At 47.5% G+C, this 14,838-nt stretch overlaps 1 protein-coding gene and 1 non-coding gene across 2 annotated transcripts in view; both read right to left on the bottom strand.

The window, feature by feature from the left end:
• Nucleotides 1–3,449: 3,449 nt before the first annotated feature.
• The window catches only part of E2f7 (E2F transcription factor 7), a 39,855-nt gene continuing 28,466 nt past the window's right edge, over nucleotides 3,450–14,838 (bottom strand). Inside the window, exons 7-12 of the mRNA XM_036169483.1 lie at nucleotides 12,466–12,651; nucleotides 11,892–11,961; nucleotides 10,251–10,689; nucleotides 8,074–8,338; nucleotides 4,767–5,191; nucleotides 3,450–3,620 (exon numbers count right to left, since the gene is read on the bottom strand). Of these exons, the coding sequence (XP_036025376.1) occupies nucleotides 3,450–3,620; nucleotides 4,767–5,191; nucleotides 8,074–8,338; nucleotides 10,251–10,689; nucleotides 11,892–11,961; nucleotides 12,466–12,651 (1,556 nt within the window). The remainder of the gene's footprint in view (nucleotides 3,621–4,766; nucleotides 5,192–8,073; nucleotides 8,339–10,250; nucleotides 10,690–11,891; nucleotides 11,962–12,465; nucleotides 12,652–14,838) is intronic.
• Nucleotides 7,036–7,142, bottom strand: LOC118571287. Its single transcript, XR_004943325.1, has one exon. It is a non-coding gene; the product is annotated as a U6 spliceosomal RNA (small nuclear RNA).

Raw genomic sequence — 14,838 nt, 5'->3', positions numbered from 1 at the left:
GAGGACTGGAGCTCAAATCCCTGGCACCCACACAGTGTACATCTGCAAGTCCAGCTAGAAGAGGGATGGCAGAGACAGGTGGACTACAGAGGCTCACTGAGAATTATTGCCTTAAAAAAGGTGTGAAGTGATAAGAGGAAGGACGCCAGATGCTGACCCCTGCCCACCCTCCCACCCCGCCATTTATATCTGCACACAGGAGTACACCTCCTCCCCCAAAACTGTTTGATTCCCATTTTTCATTTTTTTTTTTTTTTTTTTTTTCGAGACAGGGTTTCTCTGTGTAGCTTTGGTACCTTTCCTGGAACTCACTCTGTAGACCAGGCTGGCCTCGAACTCAGAGATCCACTTGCCTCTGCCTCCCGAGTGCTGGGATTAAAGGCATGTGCCACCACTTCCCGGCCCACTTTTCATTCTTAATGCCTATTAACACCTGAGCTCTTCAGAGCACTCATTTACAAGAGCCACTGAAAAGATGTGGGAAATGGAAACCAGTTTAGTTTTTGGTATGACTTCCTAAATTCGGAAGCATCCAGGCCAGAAAAGACACAGAGTCAATCCTACCTCAACACCAAATTAACCACCAGAACGCCTTTGTTAAATAGGAAATATTAACGGCTTCAGTGGTCATCTCCCAACATGGGCATCCTGAACAACGGAAAAATACCGTAACAGGCTATTGAAGCGTGGCTGGGGCACCAAGGAAATATACAGGGCCTGTGAGATGACTTAGCAGGCAAAGGTGCTTGCCACTAAGTCCAACCACTTGATTTGATCCCCAAGAACCCACACTTTAGGGGAGAACTGACTTCTACATGTTGTCCCCTGACCTCCACCTGCCTGCCATGGCATACTACCCCCCCAACACACACACACACACACACACACACACACACACACACACACACACACGAAATGAACATGTTCTTAAAAGTAATATCTCCAACATTCCTTACTAAATGCTTTTATTGTCATTGCTACTATATAAAGCTTAGTATTTTTCTAAAAGGAAAGATTGGTTTACATGTAGTAAAGTTACAAGTTACATGGCTACAGCACAAGGAAAGAGCGGAGCCAAAAGGACTTAAAAACAAAGCGGAAAGCAGCAGTAAAATTAACACCTACAAAGAAACCTAGCAGTGCAATCAGGTAAGCAGGAAGCAGCTTTACATTGAAGTTATTTAAATACAGAAATAGCACCTTACATTGAGCAATGTAAACTTGGTAGGTAGGTTCAAGTATAAAAGTTATACCCCCAACTCTTGTACCAGAATGCAAGGGTTTCCACAAACCCTGGACAGCAAGGCTTGAGGCGGCACACCCGCTCGATGCTGACTCAGAGCGCATGTCCTCCGCAGGATCACTGACAAGTCACTTCTTCTAGCACTCAGTTAGAGTATGACAGACTCTGGGATTGCCACTGCTTTTCCTCCCCGGTCTAGCTGTGCAGTTTCAAAGGTGCATCAGTTTTCTGGAAGAGTCCCAAGCCACACCCCATGTGGGACCCTCGGACAGAAGTGACCCAGTTTTCCAATTGGTGAAATTGCTTCTTAACACCCTCTCAAGGATCACAAATTCTCTGAGGTTAATGTGGTCAATTCACAAACAAGAGTGGAAACAATGATATAGAGGACCAGCAAACAGTTAAAACAAATGAGCATTATCCAGGAACAAGGAGAGAGGGTTGTGTTTCTATTGAAAGGCGGACTTCTTGATAAATGAAGTTCATAAGCATGGAGGATTGAAAATGTCAAGTGCCCTCAACAGGCTCACTTGCTGCGCGTCTGATAAACTCCTGAAAAAGGGTGATTTTCCGTGTTCCAGAAAGGAACCAGTAGTGTGGGTTCAGAGTTGCCATCATCATGCAATTTTTAGCTAACTCAAGAAAAAAACAAACTTTTAAAAAGGGGAACAATGCCTTATTGCAACTTTAGAAGCTTAGTGTTGATAAAAAAAAAATTGAGGGTTGAGGATTTAGCTCAGTGGTAGAGTGCTTGCCTAGCAAGTGCGAGGCCCTGGGTTCGATCCTCAGCTCAAAAAAAAAAAAAATTGATCAGTAGCGAATGTGTTAAATCTGGCCACCCATTTCAAGTTTTCAAAAGCTATTGTTGGGGGAGTAAGACTAAAGGCGTCCTGTACTTAATATAAAGCTACTTTGATCAGACTCCCAGAGTCTCTTAAATTAATATTTTGTATTCTTTTATATGGTATTTTATGGGGGCACAAAAATACAAGGAAAAGGTAGCCTTATATTAAGACTCTAAATCTAGGAAGTTTAAAGAGAAAAAGGCCACAGGAAGAAGACAGGAAAAGGGGAGAGGCTTACTCTGCAGAGACAAGATTGGGGTGAAAACATGAATCCATGCAGAACTCGGAGAACCCCAAAGCGACCTGGGGCTCACAAGGGGAGATGTTCGGACAGTTTCCAGAACTGCATCTGTTAGAACAACCAACCCCTGTGCCCACCGTCCCTCTTCTGGACCACAGGATTTAGGAACACTCTTAGGAATGGACAGGATGTGCCCATTTTCCCCTTTCTCCCTCCAAGGAGGAGGAGGCTAAGGAAAAGAAAGGAAAAGAAATCAGCCATTGATCTATATGCGAAGGAAGCGAGCACAGTAGGTTTTGTTTTGTTTTCAACAAACAGTAAAACCTCATTGTTCACGGGAGAAACAGTCGCTGCGAGGCACCTTGATTTCGGTTGCGGTCCCATGCCCCCAGACGGACGGGACAAGCACAGTTCATCCATAGCTAGGTGGGGCATTCACAGTTACTTTGGTCTTGACATTTGTCGTGTACATTATACATTTATCCACATTATTAATAAGTTGTAGAATAAGTGCAGGGCAATTTATATATAAAAAAAAAAGTCTTAAACATTCAAGTCGCGATACCCTGAAAAATACGTGTTAGACCGATGTCGTAAACTTTGTGCAGTAAGTCCCCCCACTTCAGGAACAAAATAAATTAATACTGTAGGATTTGGAACTGAAGGTAGCTTCCTGGAACCCGAGGGAGCAGTAGCGTCTTTAGGCTGCAGAGAAAGTTCTCACCACAGACTCACTCAGGGCAGGCGGGAATGCACGTCCACCACCACTTGCCCTGGTTAAGTGCTAGACAGCCCCCCACCCCACCCCTACTTCAGAAGAACCACAAGGCTCCAGCAGCCTGTTAGGACAGACTTCCAGCACTCAGGTGATTCTAACCACACCAGTTAGTCAGGACTGCCACTGCAGGGCCGACTCTAGCTGGTACTAAATGCATAATTAGCAATAATTACTTTCAGGAAAATAGGTGACTCATGATATTGGGAAGTTAAGCGGAACCAGTGGATGCCAGAGAGCAAAGACACAAGTTGAGGACAGGGATGGCCTGTGTTCCCCTCGGGAGTTGTCTGGGACACAGGGAACTTTGGGTGCTGAGGGTACCCCACCCACTGGAGCATCGAGCTAGTCAGGCCCACTGTTCGAGATTTCTAGTCGTCTCTGGGCTGAGCTAGTGTTTCGTGATTGGCTCCTTTCTCTTTTCTTAAAGACAGGGTCTCCAAGGCTGCCAGGGGTCTTGAAAAATGTCTCCCGGTGTCTCCGGTGGATGCTCTTGGGGGTCGCTGGTGCAGGTGACTGAAGAGAAAGATCAAAAGCAGAGATGAAATGATGTTTCAAGCGCCAAGACGGGAATCTCTTCCTGCTGGGGGTCACCAGGTTGCCTGTCCCCTTTCTCTGCTCTCCTTTCCCATTCTATGCTTCCCACCATCCAACCCTCAGCACAATGCGTGAGAAGCTCAGATACAGAGAAGCACAGTCTACCAAAAAAATGTTTCAGACGTGGCCAAGGATTAGAGCCAGGGCCTGGGCTCTGCCATCACTTAGCTGTGTGATACTGGATGAATAATTTCACCTCTGTGTCCCTCACTTTCTGCATCAGGGATGAATGCCAACTTCATAGCACTAGGAGAATTAAGATGCAAAGCAAGCATACTGTGTGTCTGTGGTCCCTTCTGCTAACAGTTATCCTCTCTATGTGCCCCAAAATGGAAGGGGGAGCATGATTCCGCTAATTCTCTATCAACACTGCCCAGATCAGTGCCTGGTTCATAACCAGCGATCAGAAAGCATTATGCTGACAGGACAGATGTACATACCGGGACAGCATGCACGAGACCTGTGCAAACTCAAGCCGGACTAGTTTTGGCCACACAGAATCATGTGTCTTGAGGGCAATTAGTGACTCTGAACACTGTCTTCTAGGAATGGAACAGGTTTTTACTGACTCACAGTTTTGCTGACTGTTTGGGCACCGATTGTACGTGTGTGTGTGTGTGTGTGTGTGTGTGTGTGTGTGTGTGTGTGTATGAGTGTGCGGGTGACCTAGGCGCCCAGGCGGCATGTTTTAAGAAATGATTGGCACTGAGGAGTATCTGAGTGGGAACTGAGCTGTCCTACAGCTGTGTATTTCAATTTAGGATGCTCTCCTCAAACAGCATGAAAACCCAGATCAGGGAAAGAGCCTAAGAGTGGAGATCTCCTATAACTATGCCTAAGAAGGTCTCGTCTACCCTTGGGAATTAGGGTGATAATTGAAAAGATTTGGTCGTAAAGCACGATGATGTCCCTTGCCCTGGAGCCCAGTGCTTTGTGGAATAAGCAGATGACACACGGTTCCCACCGAAAACCGGGTAGGCCCTTATATAACACCTCTGTATTAGTCAAGTGACTAAGAAGAAAGCTTTGCACCCCACCATGGAGTGACGGAGCCTCGGGTCTCACCTGTTCTACATTTACCATCGATACCGGATGTCTCACGTAACTGGGGGACTCGGGGTGGATGACACTGTGGGAGCCTGGCATCCCTGGACTCAGGTTTAGGGGGGGCTGGCACTGGAGCTGAGGGTCCGCGGAAGGGATGCTGCTGGATGGCTTGGGGTTGACCATGGCTGCAGGGCTGAGGAGAAGGTGAGCGGTCGATCCCAGGGTGGACAAGCCGAAATTCATGGGTCCGGTGTTTGGGAGAGTACCAGGAGCTGAAGGAATGGGCCCGGGTATGGCGGGGGAGTAGAGAACCGGAAAGGGGGCCAAGCTTGGGGATGGCAAGAACATACAAGGCACGCCGAAGGATGGCAGCTGACCCGAGGATGGCCCTGCAGCATGCGGGGTTTGACTGCCTGAGAGGAGCATGTTGAAACCGTTCAACCCTGAAACAGAAGGAGAACAAGGTGGAAATCACAATACAAGACCCCCTTCGTGTTCACGGCCCTCATGGTTCCTCCAGGAGCCCGTAACACATCCATGAACGACGGCACCGTCTCTCCGGCTAGGGGGATCATCCTTGCTGTGCGTTTCCAGCTGACATGGCTACCTCATGTAGGCCGCAAAACTGCATGTCAACCTTTATCTACAGGGTCTTGTGGTCAGTGTCCGTGGAGAATTCTTTTTTGTTTCTTTCTCCGTGGATGCATGGATTCGTGTGTGAATGTAGGCAGGCGTGGTCACAAGAGGAAAACTTTGGGTGTTGGGTCTTCACCTTCTACTCGGAAGCAGGGTCTCTTGTTTACTATTGCACAGACCAGGCTAGCTGTTCCATGGGCTTCTGGGGATTCTCCTGCCTCGGTTTCCCATTTCTCCACAGGAGTGCAAAGGATATAGAGATATGCACCACCGTGCCTAGCTTTCTGTGGGTTCTGGGGATTTGAACTGAGTCTTCATGCTGGCTCGGCAAGGGCTTTACTCACTGAATCATCTCCCCATCCTCCTGTTGAGGGGTCTTTGTAGGAACTGCACTGAATCCAAAATGAAGGGGAAAATGGAATCTTGGTGGGAAAAACCCTGTTTTTATCATTATGAACTCCTGACCCAAAAATTCGTATTTTCCTCAGTGATCGCAAGCAACAAATCCTAAGTGTGTGAATAACACTTTGGCAATACTGAAAAGTACAGAGATGGGGCCCGGAGAGAGAGTTTGCTTGGGAATGTGCTGAATTCAAGCAAGAAATCCTGAATCTGAGCTCTGTAAACAAATAAACAAGACCCCTCTTCCCAAGCCAGGGAGGTGGTAGTGGGTGTGGGGGCGGGCAGGGTTCCAGTGGATAACCAGCATAGCCCATTGGTGAGTTCTAGTCAAAAAGAGATTGGCTAAGACAAAACAAAAAACGTGGGTGGTGCCTGAAGAGAGAGGCTATCCTCTGCTCGTAACCCATACAGCTAGGTTCTGTGACTATAGATTGAGGGTCTTACCACCAGGCTTAACTCATCACAGCTTTGAAAGTACGGGGTGTTTGGACTCGCTACTGGGTCTCTTGTTTCTCTGTGTAGCCCTGGCTGTCCTGGAACTTGCTCTGTAGACCAGGCTGGCCTCCAATTCGGAGATCCGCCTGCCTCTGCCTCCCAAGTGCACCACCACTGCCCAGCTGCTGCTGGGTCTTCTTATTAGCGTAAATAACTAAAAAAATTACCTTCTACTTTACTCTTACTGGAATTATTTCTTTATAAGTCGATTTACTCAGTTGTTTGCTTTGTAAACATTTTGAGGAGTCCACACGTTCCCCTCGATTGTCTAATAATGGTCATGGTTCAGAAATAGAAAAAAAGCCAAAGAAACAACAATAAAAAAATCCCATATTGCACTATAATTTCAGTTCTGCAGCAGCTGAGTCTGTGCTTACTCATTAAAGTGTCCTCAACCCTGGGCTGTCCCAGAGTCACAAGCCAAGATGAGGCCATCCATGACAGATGGTGGGTGAGAGGCACCCATCTCCTCTGCCCGCCAGACCAGACGTCAGCCAGCCAAGGAACTGGACGGAAGCCACTTCAGAAATTGGGTGTCTAATCTTCATTATCTACTCGATGGAATCGGGAATCATCTAGGAGACATGCATGCCTGAGTGTGTCTGTGAGGCTGTTGCCAGGGAGGTTTATCTGAGGAGGGAAAATGTTCCCTAAACGTGGGCATCACCAGTCCATTGGCCAGGGCCCTGGACTGAATAAAAGGTGGAAAGCTAGTGAGCAGCAGCATTCAACCCTCTCTGGGTCTTCCTTTTTTTAAAATATGGAATTCTTCACAAATTTGCATGTCATCCTTGCACAGAGGCCGTGCCAATCACCTCTGCATCATTACAATTTTAGTATATATGCTGCCGAAGGGAGCACCTGTCTGGGTCTTGACTGCAGACACCATATAACAGGCCATCTTGTGTTTCTTTGGCCATGCCTTCCCAAACCAGGAGCCAAAATAAACCCCCCTGCTTAAACTTGTTCTCCAGTGTTGCCTTCTAACACAGAGAAGTAACTGATACATTATCTTTGTACCAAGAACAACTGTATGTACCTAGGGCACACCTTAATAGCTTTTCACTCTAATTCAGTTTATTCAAAAGAGCAACCGGATCTACTGGGTCTCAGTAAGTGCTGGCACTCACTCTAGGTACCTTAAGACTTCTTACATCCAGTTCAAATTTAGAAGTAGGGCTCTTACTAGTCTTGTATCAAAGAGGATATCTGAGTACTTGTTTTAAATCGACATAGGCAATAATAACTGGTGTTAGATGCCAAGTCCTCGTATTGGCAATCACGACGACATAGTGGGTCCTTCTCGACACTGGAAATCAGAACGCTAGCTAGCTGTGCACCGTCACCGACACACTCATACTACGATTCTGAACCAGCACCAGATCTGCGTGAATCAAAACATAAACTTGGGGCTGGAGAGATGGCTCAGAGGTTAAGAGCCCTGACTGCTCTGCCAGAGGTCCTGAGTTCAATTCCCAGCAACCACATGGTGGCTCACAACCATGCGATGGAATCGGATTCCTCCTTCTTCTGGTGTATACACAAATACATCTTAAAAACAAACAAACCTGTCTTTTAAATAGGCGTTTCTTCATCAAATAAGGTGTGACACACTTCAAATGTATCTGATTACCTCTACAGTTGTTGGACAGAGAGCAGGAGTCTCCCCTTGATTTATGGAGGCTGGGAGAGAGACAAGTGCAGCACCAGGTCAATTTACTGCTCCCTCTGGCCAGGTGTCCTGGGGCCAAGATGTTGGTGCCTGGTGTGAACGCCAGGAGGAAGCCCTTACCTGCTGGAGACTGCACATAGAGATACTGCGGCAGGGAGGCGTCTTTGGTGATCCCATTTTCGTTTGAAGACTTCTCAGCGTCCGGATTTCTCAGTGGGTTGCCACATTCAGAAGCCAGGAAGCAGCAGTTTGCCACAGCCCTGCCGGAAACGTCTTCCATGGCCGCGGGGAGCTGACCCTTTACACAGGCGTCTTCCATCGGGGTGGCTCTCCCATCTCCCGTAGTCGACACAGGAGAGGCGAGGGCTGTGGAATTTGAGGGTCTCTAAGCACAACCAAACCAGAAAGCCAAGAGGAGCCAAGTCAGAATTCCAGTCGTCAGTTTTGGAAGAGCTCTCTTAAAATATCTAGCACACAGATGAGCGAACAGCCAGGTTATCACTTGGATTAATGGCTCAGTTGTTTTTATTCTATTTAGAGGTAGAGTGTAGAAACGGGTGTGTATGTGTAGGCTTATGGTACACATATGGTAGAGACTACAGTAATGCCATGGCATTCAGCCTTTGAAGGAGATGCTTCCGTGTTGGAAACCCATTAAGTAATGTTAGTGTGGCTCTTGCAGGCCAGTGGTTCTCAATCCGTGGGTCGCGACCCCACGGGGGTCAATTTGTAACAATGGCAATGCAACCCGCGTGTCCGATATTTACTTTACAACCTGTAACCGCAGCAAAATTACAGTTATGAAGTCGCAGTGGAAATAATTTTATGGTTGGGGTTATTAAAGATTCGCGGCATCAGGAAGATTGAGAACCACTGATTTAGGGGCTGTTAAGACACGTGGGCTGCTCTGGCTACGGAAGGCGCTTGTTTGGCTCGAACTGTTTGGGAGGCCCCCAGGCAGGGGCATCGGGATCTGTTCCGGGTCTGTGGGCAGGCTTCTGGGAACCCGGTGCCTGTGGTGTGACGCCTTGCGCAGCCTTGGTGCAGTGGGAAGGGGCTTGGACCTGCCTAGGCTCAGTGTGCTGGGCTCTACTGACTCCACTGAGCTAAATCCCCAACCCTGAAAATTTCTTAATAAAGAAAAATGGGGGAAAAAAAAAAGACATGTGGGCTGGCCCAGAGCTGCCTTGGTTGTCTAAGACATGTCAGTCTTACACTTTTTTTTTTTCTCCTTTAGTTTTTAAGTAAAAATTTGATTTACTTTTTACTAAGTTAGTTCTTGGGTGGTTTCACACAGTTACCCTCTCCTCTACCTGGTAATATCTCCCATTCCACTCCCTTATCAACTCCACCTGCTCCTTACACTTCTAATCTGCAACGCTGAGCTATCCATCAAACCAGAAAAGCCCATTTTGGCAAGAGAAGGGGAGAAGGGAAAGGCTCTTATTAATGGAGTGATTTCCATGCGGCGTGCCCAGCCGCCCACCGCGGACCCGCTCTGGTTCTCCGTCTTACTGGTTAGACCTCATCAACTTCTCCTTGGCTATTACGTGGGGAATGCAGACAGCTGATCTCTTTTTCACTCGGTAGCTAAGCAACCAGGACCACTGGGCAGTGCACAGCGCTGACCCAGGCCAGTCCCGGCCTTCCTGACACATTCACATCCCTGACTCAGGTAATCCACTGTTTCCAGAGCCCAAATGAAGACTGCCATGATTCCAAACCTGTTTTTTTTTTTTTTCCTAAAGTTCATTAAAAACCAAACCAAACCAAACAACAAACCACTGGGAAGAAATATACAAACATGCTAACAATGATTACTAATGATAATAATGATTACTAATGATAAAAACATTCTAACAATAATTGCTACTCTCTACTAACAGACAAGCTTTTTTTCTTCTGTATACTTTTTTTTGCATTTTATAAGAAGGGTAACTTTTTTATTTTAACAAAATAAAAAAGTTACCCTTCTTAAAGTATTATTATTTTTAAAGATTTATTTATTATGTATACTGTATGTATGACTGCTGGCCAGAAGAGGGCACCAGGTCTCATTACAGATGGTTGTGAGCCACTATGTGGGTGCTGGGAATTGAACTCAGGACCTCTCTCCGGCCCCTTAAAGTATTATTTTATGCTGAGACTTTCTGGCAAAGCCAGTCTAGTGCTTCGTTAAATATGAGGACAGCATGACATACACTTCTAGTCCGGGGACTACTGCCTGAGAGCATCCGTCTTCGTTAACCTTGGAACCGATGAGATGGCACCAGACACATTTACCTCCACTCCCTTACCTTGGGCATAACTAGGGATAAGGGGCTGTCTTCAAAGTCCTGACTTTGTCTCTTCACGGCGGGCTCATCTTCTTCTGGGGGGCTCCTCTCCTCACACAGGCGCTTCTGAGCTGAGGGTGCCAGTGACAGGTCAGCTGGGACCTCTGAGCCGCCATCCTCCTCCTCGGCTCTCGGCTCTGGGGACAGTCCCTCCTGCAGGCTACCACACAGCATGAACAGCGAGGAGGGCACGTACACCAGGGGCTGGCCGGCCAGCAGAGCCGGCTTCAGGCTCTCCGCATCAGAGGCTGCGGAAGGAAGGTGGCCGCCACCTTGTCCGTGTGGACCCTTCTGCGTGGGGAAAGCCTGCAAATCTGTCTGAGCGACAGAAAAGACCGGGTGGGCTAGGTCCAAGCTGCTTGCTGGAGGGGTTGCTCTCTTACTGGCAAAGGCTTCCCCCCTGGAACAGAAAGGAATGGTGAGTACCATCAAGTCACCCACCGAGCTCTGCCATAGCCCCCATTCTCTGCTTTTCAAGTCAGAAGCGAGGCAAGACGGCTCAGACTACGACGTTCACATGTCCGCCCTGGTCCCACAGAGACAGACCAAGTGACTCTTGCTGGGTGGCGAGGGATGACATGAGGTGTCAGTGTGGGAAGAGCTGCTGGGGCCCTTTGGTGACCGCTGGCTGACACTGGTTCTGCCCACAGCTAACGGTTATTGAGTGTCGAGCACTTGCCCTTGACAGACATTTTGGCAAAATACTGCAGTCATAAGCCACTCTTATTCCCGTTGACAGACGAGGAGAACCAAGCCAAGCTCAGAGTTAATCCACCCGCTGGAGTTCTAGAGATGTGGAGCTGGGGCCTCATCAGATGTGGCTCAGTGGTTTAGATCACAGACCGCCCTTCCAGAGGTCCTGAGTTCAATTCCCAGCACCCACATGGTGGCTTACAACCATCTGTAATGAGATCTGGCACCCTCGTGCAGGCAGAACACTGTATACATAATAAATAAATACATCTTAAAAAAAAAAAAATGTGGAGCTGGGCCTCATCACAGGTCGGTTCGCTGACCAAGGCCAGGTTCCAGGTTACTAGGAGGGAGTACGGGTAGAGGGGAGTCTGAGCCAGGAAAGCTTTAGTCTAGTTTACTTAGAATTCAACGTCAAAGAAAGTGGGTGGTGAGGAGGTAACGTCACCTACTGGGTTGGTACTTTGTTAATTCTTTCAATTTGCTCAGTACTAATATAAAGAATACTTAGGCAGTCCTCACGAAAAATTAAGCCCCACGATGAATGAGATTTTAAGTTTGGGCCGTCTCTATAAAAAAAAAAAAAAAAATCCAAATATTCAATAGTGAATGTGTTCAGTTTATGTTTTGGACTAGATTAACCTCTGGGGAGTAGAGGATGTGGATTTCTGCTGCCTGCGCAGATCACGGAGGCCCCCTTTACCCAGGGCTAGTTTTGCAGATAAGTACTTCTTTCCAACCACGGCCTCCCTAAGCAAGAGACTGGGCTCTCAGAGTCCACAGGCCACAGTCAGTCTATCAACCATTAATATGTCCGCTAGCCATTGCGGACCTCTACATCTATCAACCTCTCCATCTCCGCCAGGAACATCATCACGACCTGACCCTGGGTTCTTAAAGACCACTTACTGTGAATTATCTTCTACTTTCTGTCTGTAGATGGCTGCCAGACTTCCAATTTCTAGGGAATAGGCTGATCCTAAAAGGGAACATGAAGGTTAACAAATGCCATCAGAGCCTTCCATGTACAGACACACACACAGCAGGGACTGCTCCTCAAAGCTTAGGGGTTATGAAGACTACTTCAAATCTGTTCTGGCTTTGTTTCGAAAAGGGCCATTTCCAGAAGCTGGCTACTAATGATGATTTCGGGTCTCATTGAGAATAAGCAAGAGAGCGAAAACAAGTGTTGTTTCCCAAGTCGTAAATGTCTGTGCTAGATCAACACAGGCAAGCATAGCAAGCCAAATTGAACAGGGCTGACTGGATCGATTTCAGGCATGGGGCTATGTTCACACTCTGTGAAGTCAGCATCTCTTTTGCAGCCAATAATTGCTTGACTTCAGGCAAGTGAAAAGTTGGCTGTTGAAAAAAAAAATATGGCACGGTCTAGAGAGATCATTTGAAAATGCCTGCGTGTCACCATACTGCATAGTATGCCATGGCAACTGACGGGCTCCGAAGGCTGAGCACGGGCAGGTACCTTGTTTTCCTCCCTGTGGGCTGCTGGGTTCTGAGCTCACTCTCCTCTGGATCTTCTCAGATGTCTGAACCGTGTTGAAGGAACCGTGGCGAGCTAGCCGCTGTTTCGCACACACTCGAATCTGGCCGTAGGTTTCTTTCTTCCATTCCGGTAAGACAGATGCAGAGACATCCAGCAGTTCTTCATCTAGAGAGAACAGAACAACGGCAGTGCTGAGACACAGCCACAATCTTGGGTGATTTTCACCATTTTAAGAGCTGGTTTTTGAGGGGCTGGAGAGATGGCTCAGTGGTTAAGAGCACTGGCTGTTCTTCCCGAGAACTCAGGTTCAATTCCCCCCCGCCCCGGGCATGGCAGCTCACAACTGTCTGTAACTCCAGTTCCAGGGGAATCTGACACCCTCACACAGACATACTCGCAGGCAAAACACCAATGCACACAAAATAAAAATAAATAATAGACGGCTTTTAACTTATAATTGAAATGGAGTTACCCTATTACTATAAAAAAAAAAAAACAAAAAACCAACCAAACTAACACAATCAGAAGAATTTTATGAGCTATCTCAAACCCCAATTTCTTTCCATGTCCTGGAAAAAGAAAATGGCTAACTATAAAGTGAGAAGGAACCCATATGTGGTCTAAAATTATCCCAACTGCAACCAAAGTGGAGCAAGATGTTCTTCAACCCGAATTAGAACAGGCCCGACATTTTAATGCTGGGTTAGGGCCCGACAGCAAAGGAAACCTGCCCAAGTTCAGCTCTGCATGTGTATTCTGAGGTTCACTTTCAAGATGAATCGAGATGAGCCTCTCACTCCAAAGCCCCAGGGCCATGCAGAGGAGAATCTCAATTTCCTACTCTGCTCTATTATTTCTTTCTGGCACAGGCAGAGGCTTGGTGATCACGTGACCAAAGGAACAAGGTCAGCATTCGTCAGGGCTGACGTGCTGATGAACGGTGAGGACAGGAACGGAAGGGTGGGCCCTGAAGACCATTTATGCTTCAAGGTGTCAGTATAAAGTCGAGATGGAAATCTCGTAGCTCAGGCAGCCATCCCCATGGGCCGGAGCATCGTTCCTGCCTTGTTTATTTGTGCTTATGTCTTAAAAGCTCAAAGCACACAGACTTTAATTATAAATCTGATTTGACATGCTGAAAAGCCCACCTAGACTTATAAAAAAATGCACTTCGACCTAAAGGCTACTTTGAAACTGAATGAAGAATAATGGCTTTCACTTTCCTGTAGCAAAAGCCCAATATATGGTCCTTTTAAAAATAAAGTCAGAAGTATAAAACAAAAAGAAGGGAAAACAGGTCAAGCCAGTCCCAGGGACCATATCTGCCCGCTCTCCAGAATCGAATAAAACACTGAGCAGAAATGTGTACACTTGTGGCTCTTAGGACGCCAGGCATCAGATCTGGGAAGACAGTCACCCCTTAAGAGTAGAAATGAAAGGAAACAAGCTTTGGCTGTCCTCAATCACTGCCAGATGTTTCTAGGTGGGGTGCAGGAACCTGACAGTCTCCCAGAGACTGGCAGCTTGAGTTCCCAAGGCAGAATACTGGAGGGGACAACGGACAGACAGAAAGCTGGGGGCGTGCAAAGCGTTTCCCGGAGCACACTGCTGCAGTGTGAGGAGTTGGGGAACACTACTGGAGGTCAGGGAAAGCCCTGTGGGGGTGGGGGTGAGGGGTGGGGTGGGGCTGCTGCAGCTCACACAAGCCAGCACAAGAGGAGGAAAACGTCACTGCAGGGGCATCATTGAGAGTACTAAAAAAACGATGCTATCTCGGCCTCGGCAGTGGGAAAATGGTCTAGCCTTCTGTTCACATAGGCTACATTTTCTCTCTTCATCTGCTCATGGATAGATACTTAGGTTGATCTCACATCTTGGTATTGTGAGTGATGCTGTAAAAACCGTTCAGAGTGCAGACACCGCCCCCAACACACCGCTCCCCGCTCCCTTGGCTACCCAGTGTGACGCCAGATCACACCAGATCACACCGTAGCTTCAGCTCTCATTTCTGAGGGACCTCCACACTCTTCCCCACTGTTGCTAACACTGCAGAGTTGCTCTACCGCTTTGCAATCCCAGCAACGGTATGGCTTCCCCTTCCTCCGTATCCAGAGTGTGCGTGTTCCCTCTGTTTGATCAACACTCATTTAGCTGGAGCGAGACATTTCCCCGTGGATTCATTTGGATTTCCATATCCCACGTGACCAAGGACATTGCGCACGTTCTCCTGCTTGGTGGGCATTTGGAGTTTATTCACTTAAGAAATGGCCATTCGGTTTGTGTAACCATTTTTACCCACCCCCACCTTCCTGTGGAGTTGTTTGAATTCGTTTTCTGCTTTGGAAATCACTT

This window comes from Onychomys torridus, chromosome 20 (assembly GCF_903995425.1).
Source record: "Onychomys torridus chromosome 20, mOncTor1.1, whole genome shotgun sequence".
Lineage (NCBI taxonomy): Eukaryota > Metazoa > Chordata > Mammalia > Rodentia > Cricetidae > Onychomys > Onychomys torridus.
Note: the sequence above shows the minus strand (reverse complement) of the source record. Positions and strands in the feature narration are given on the sequence as shown.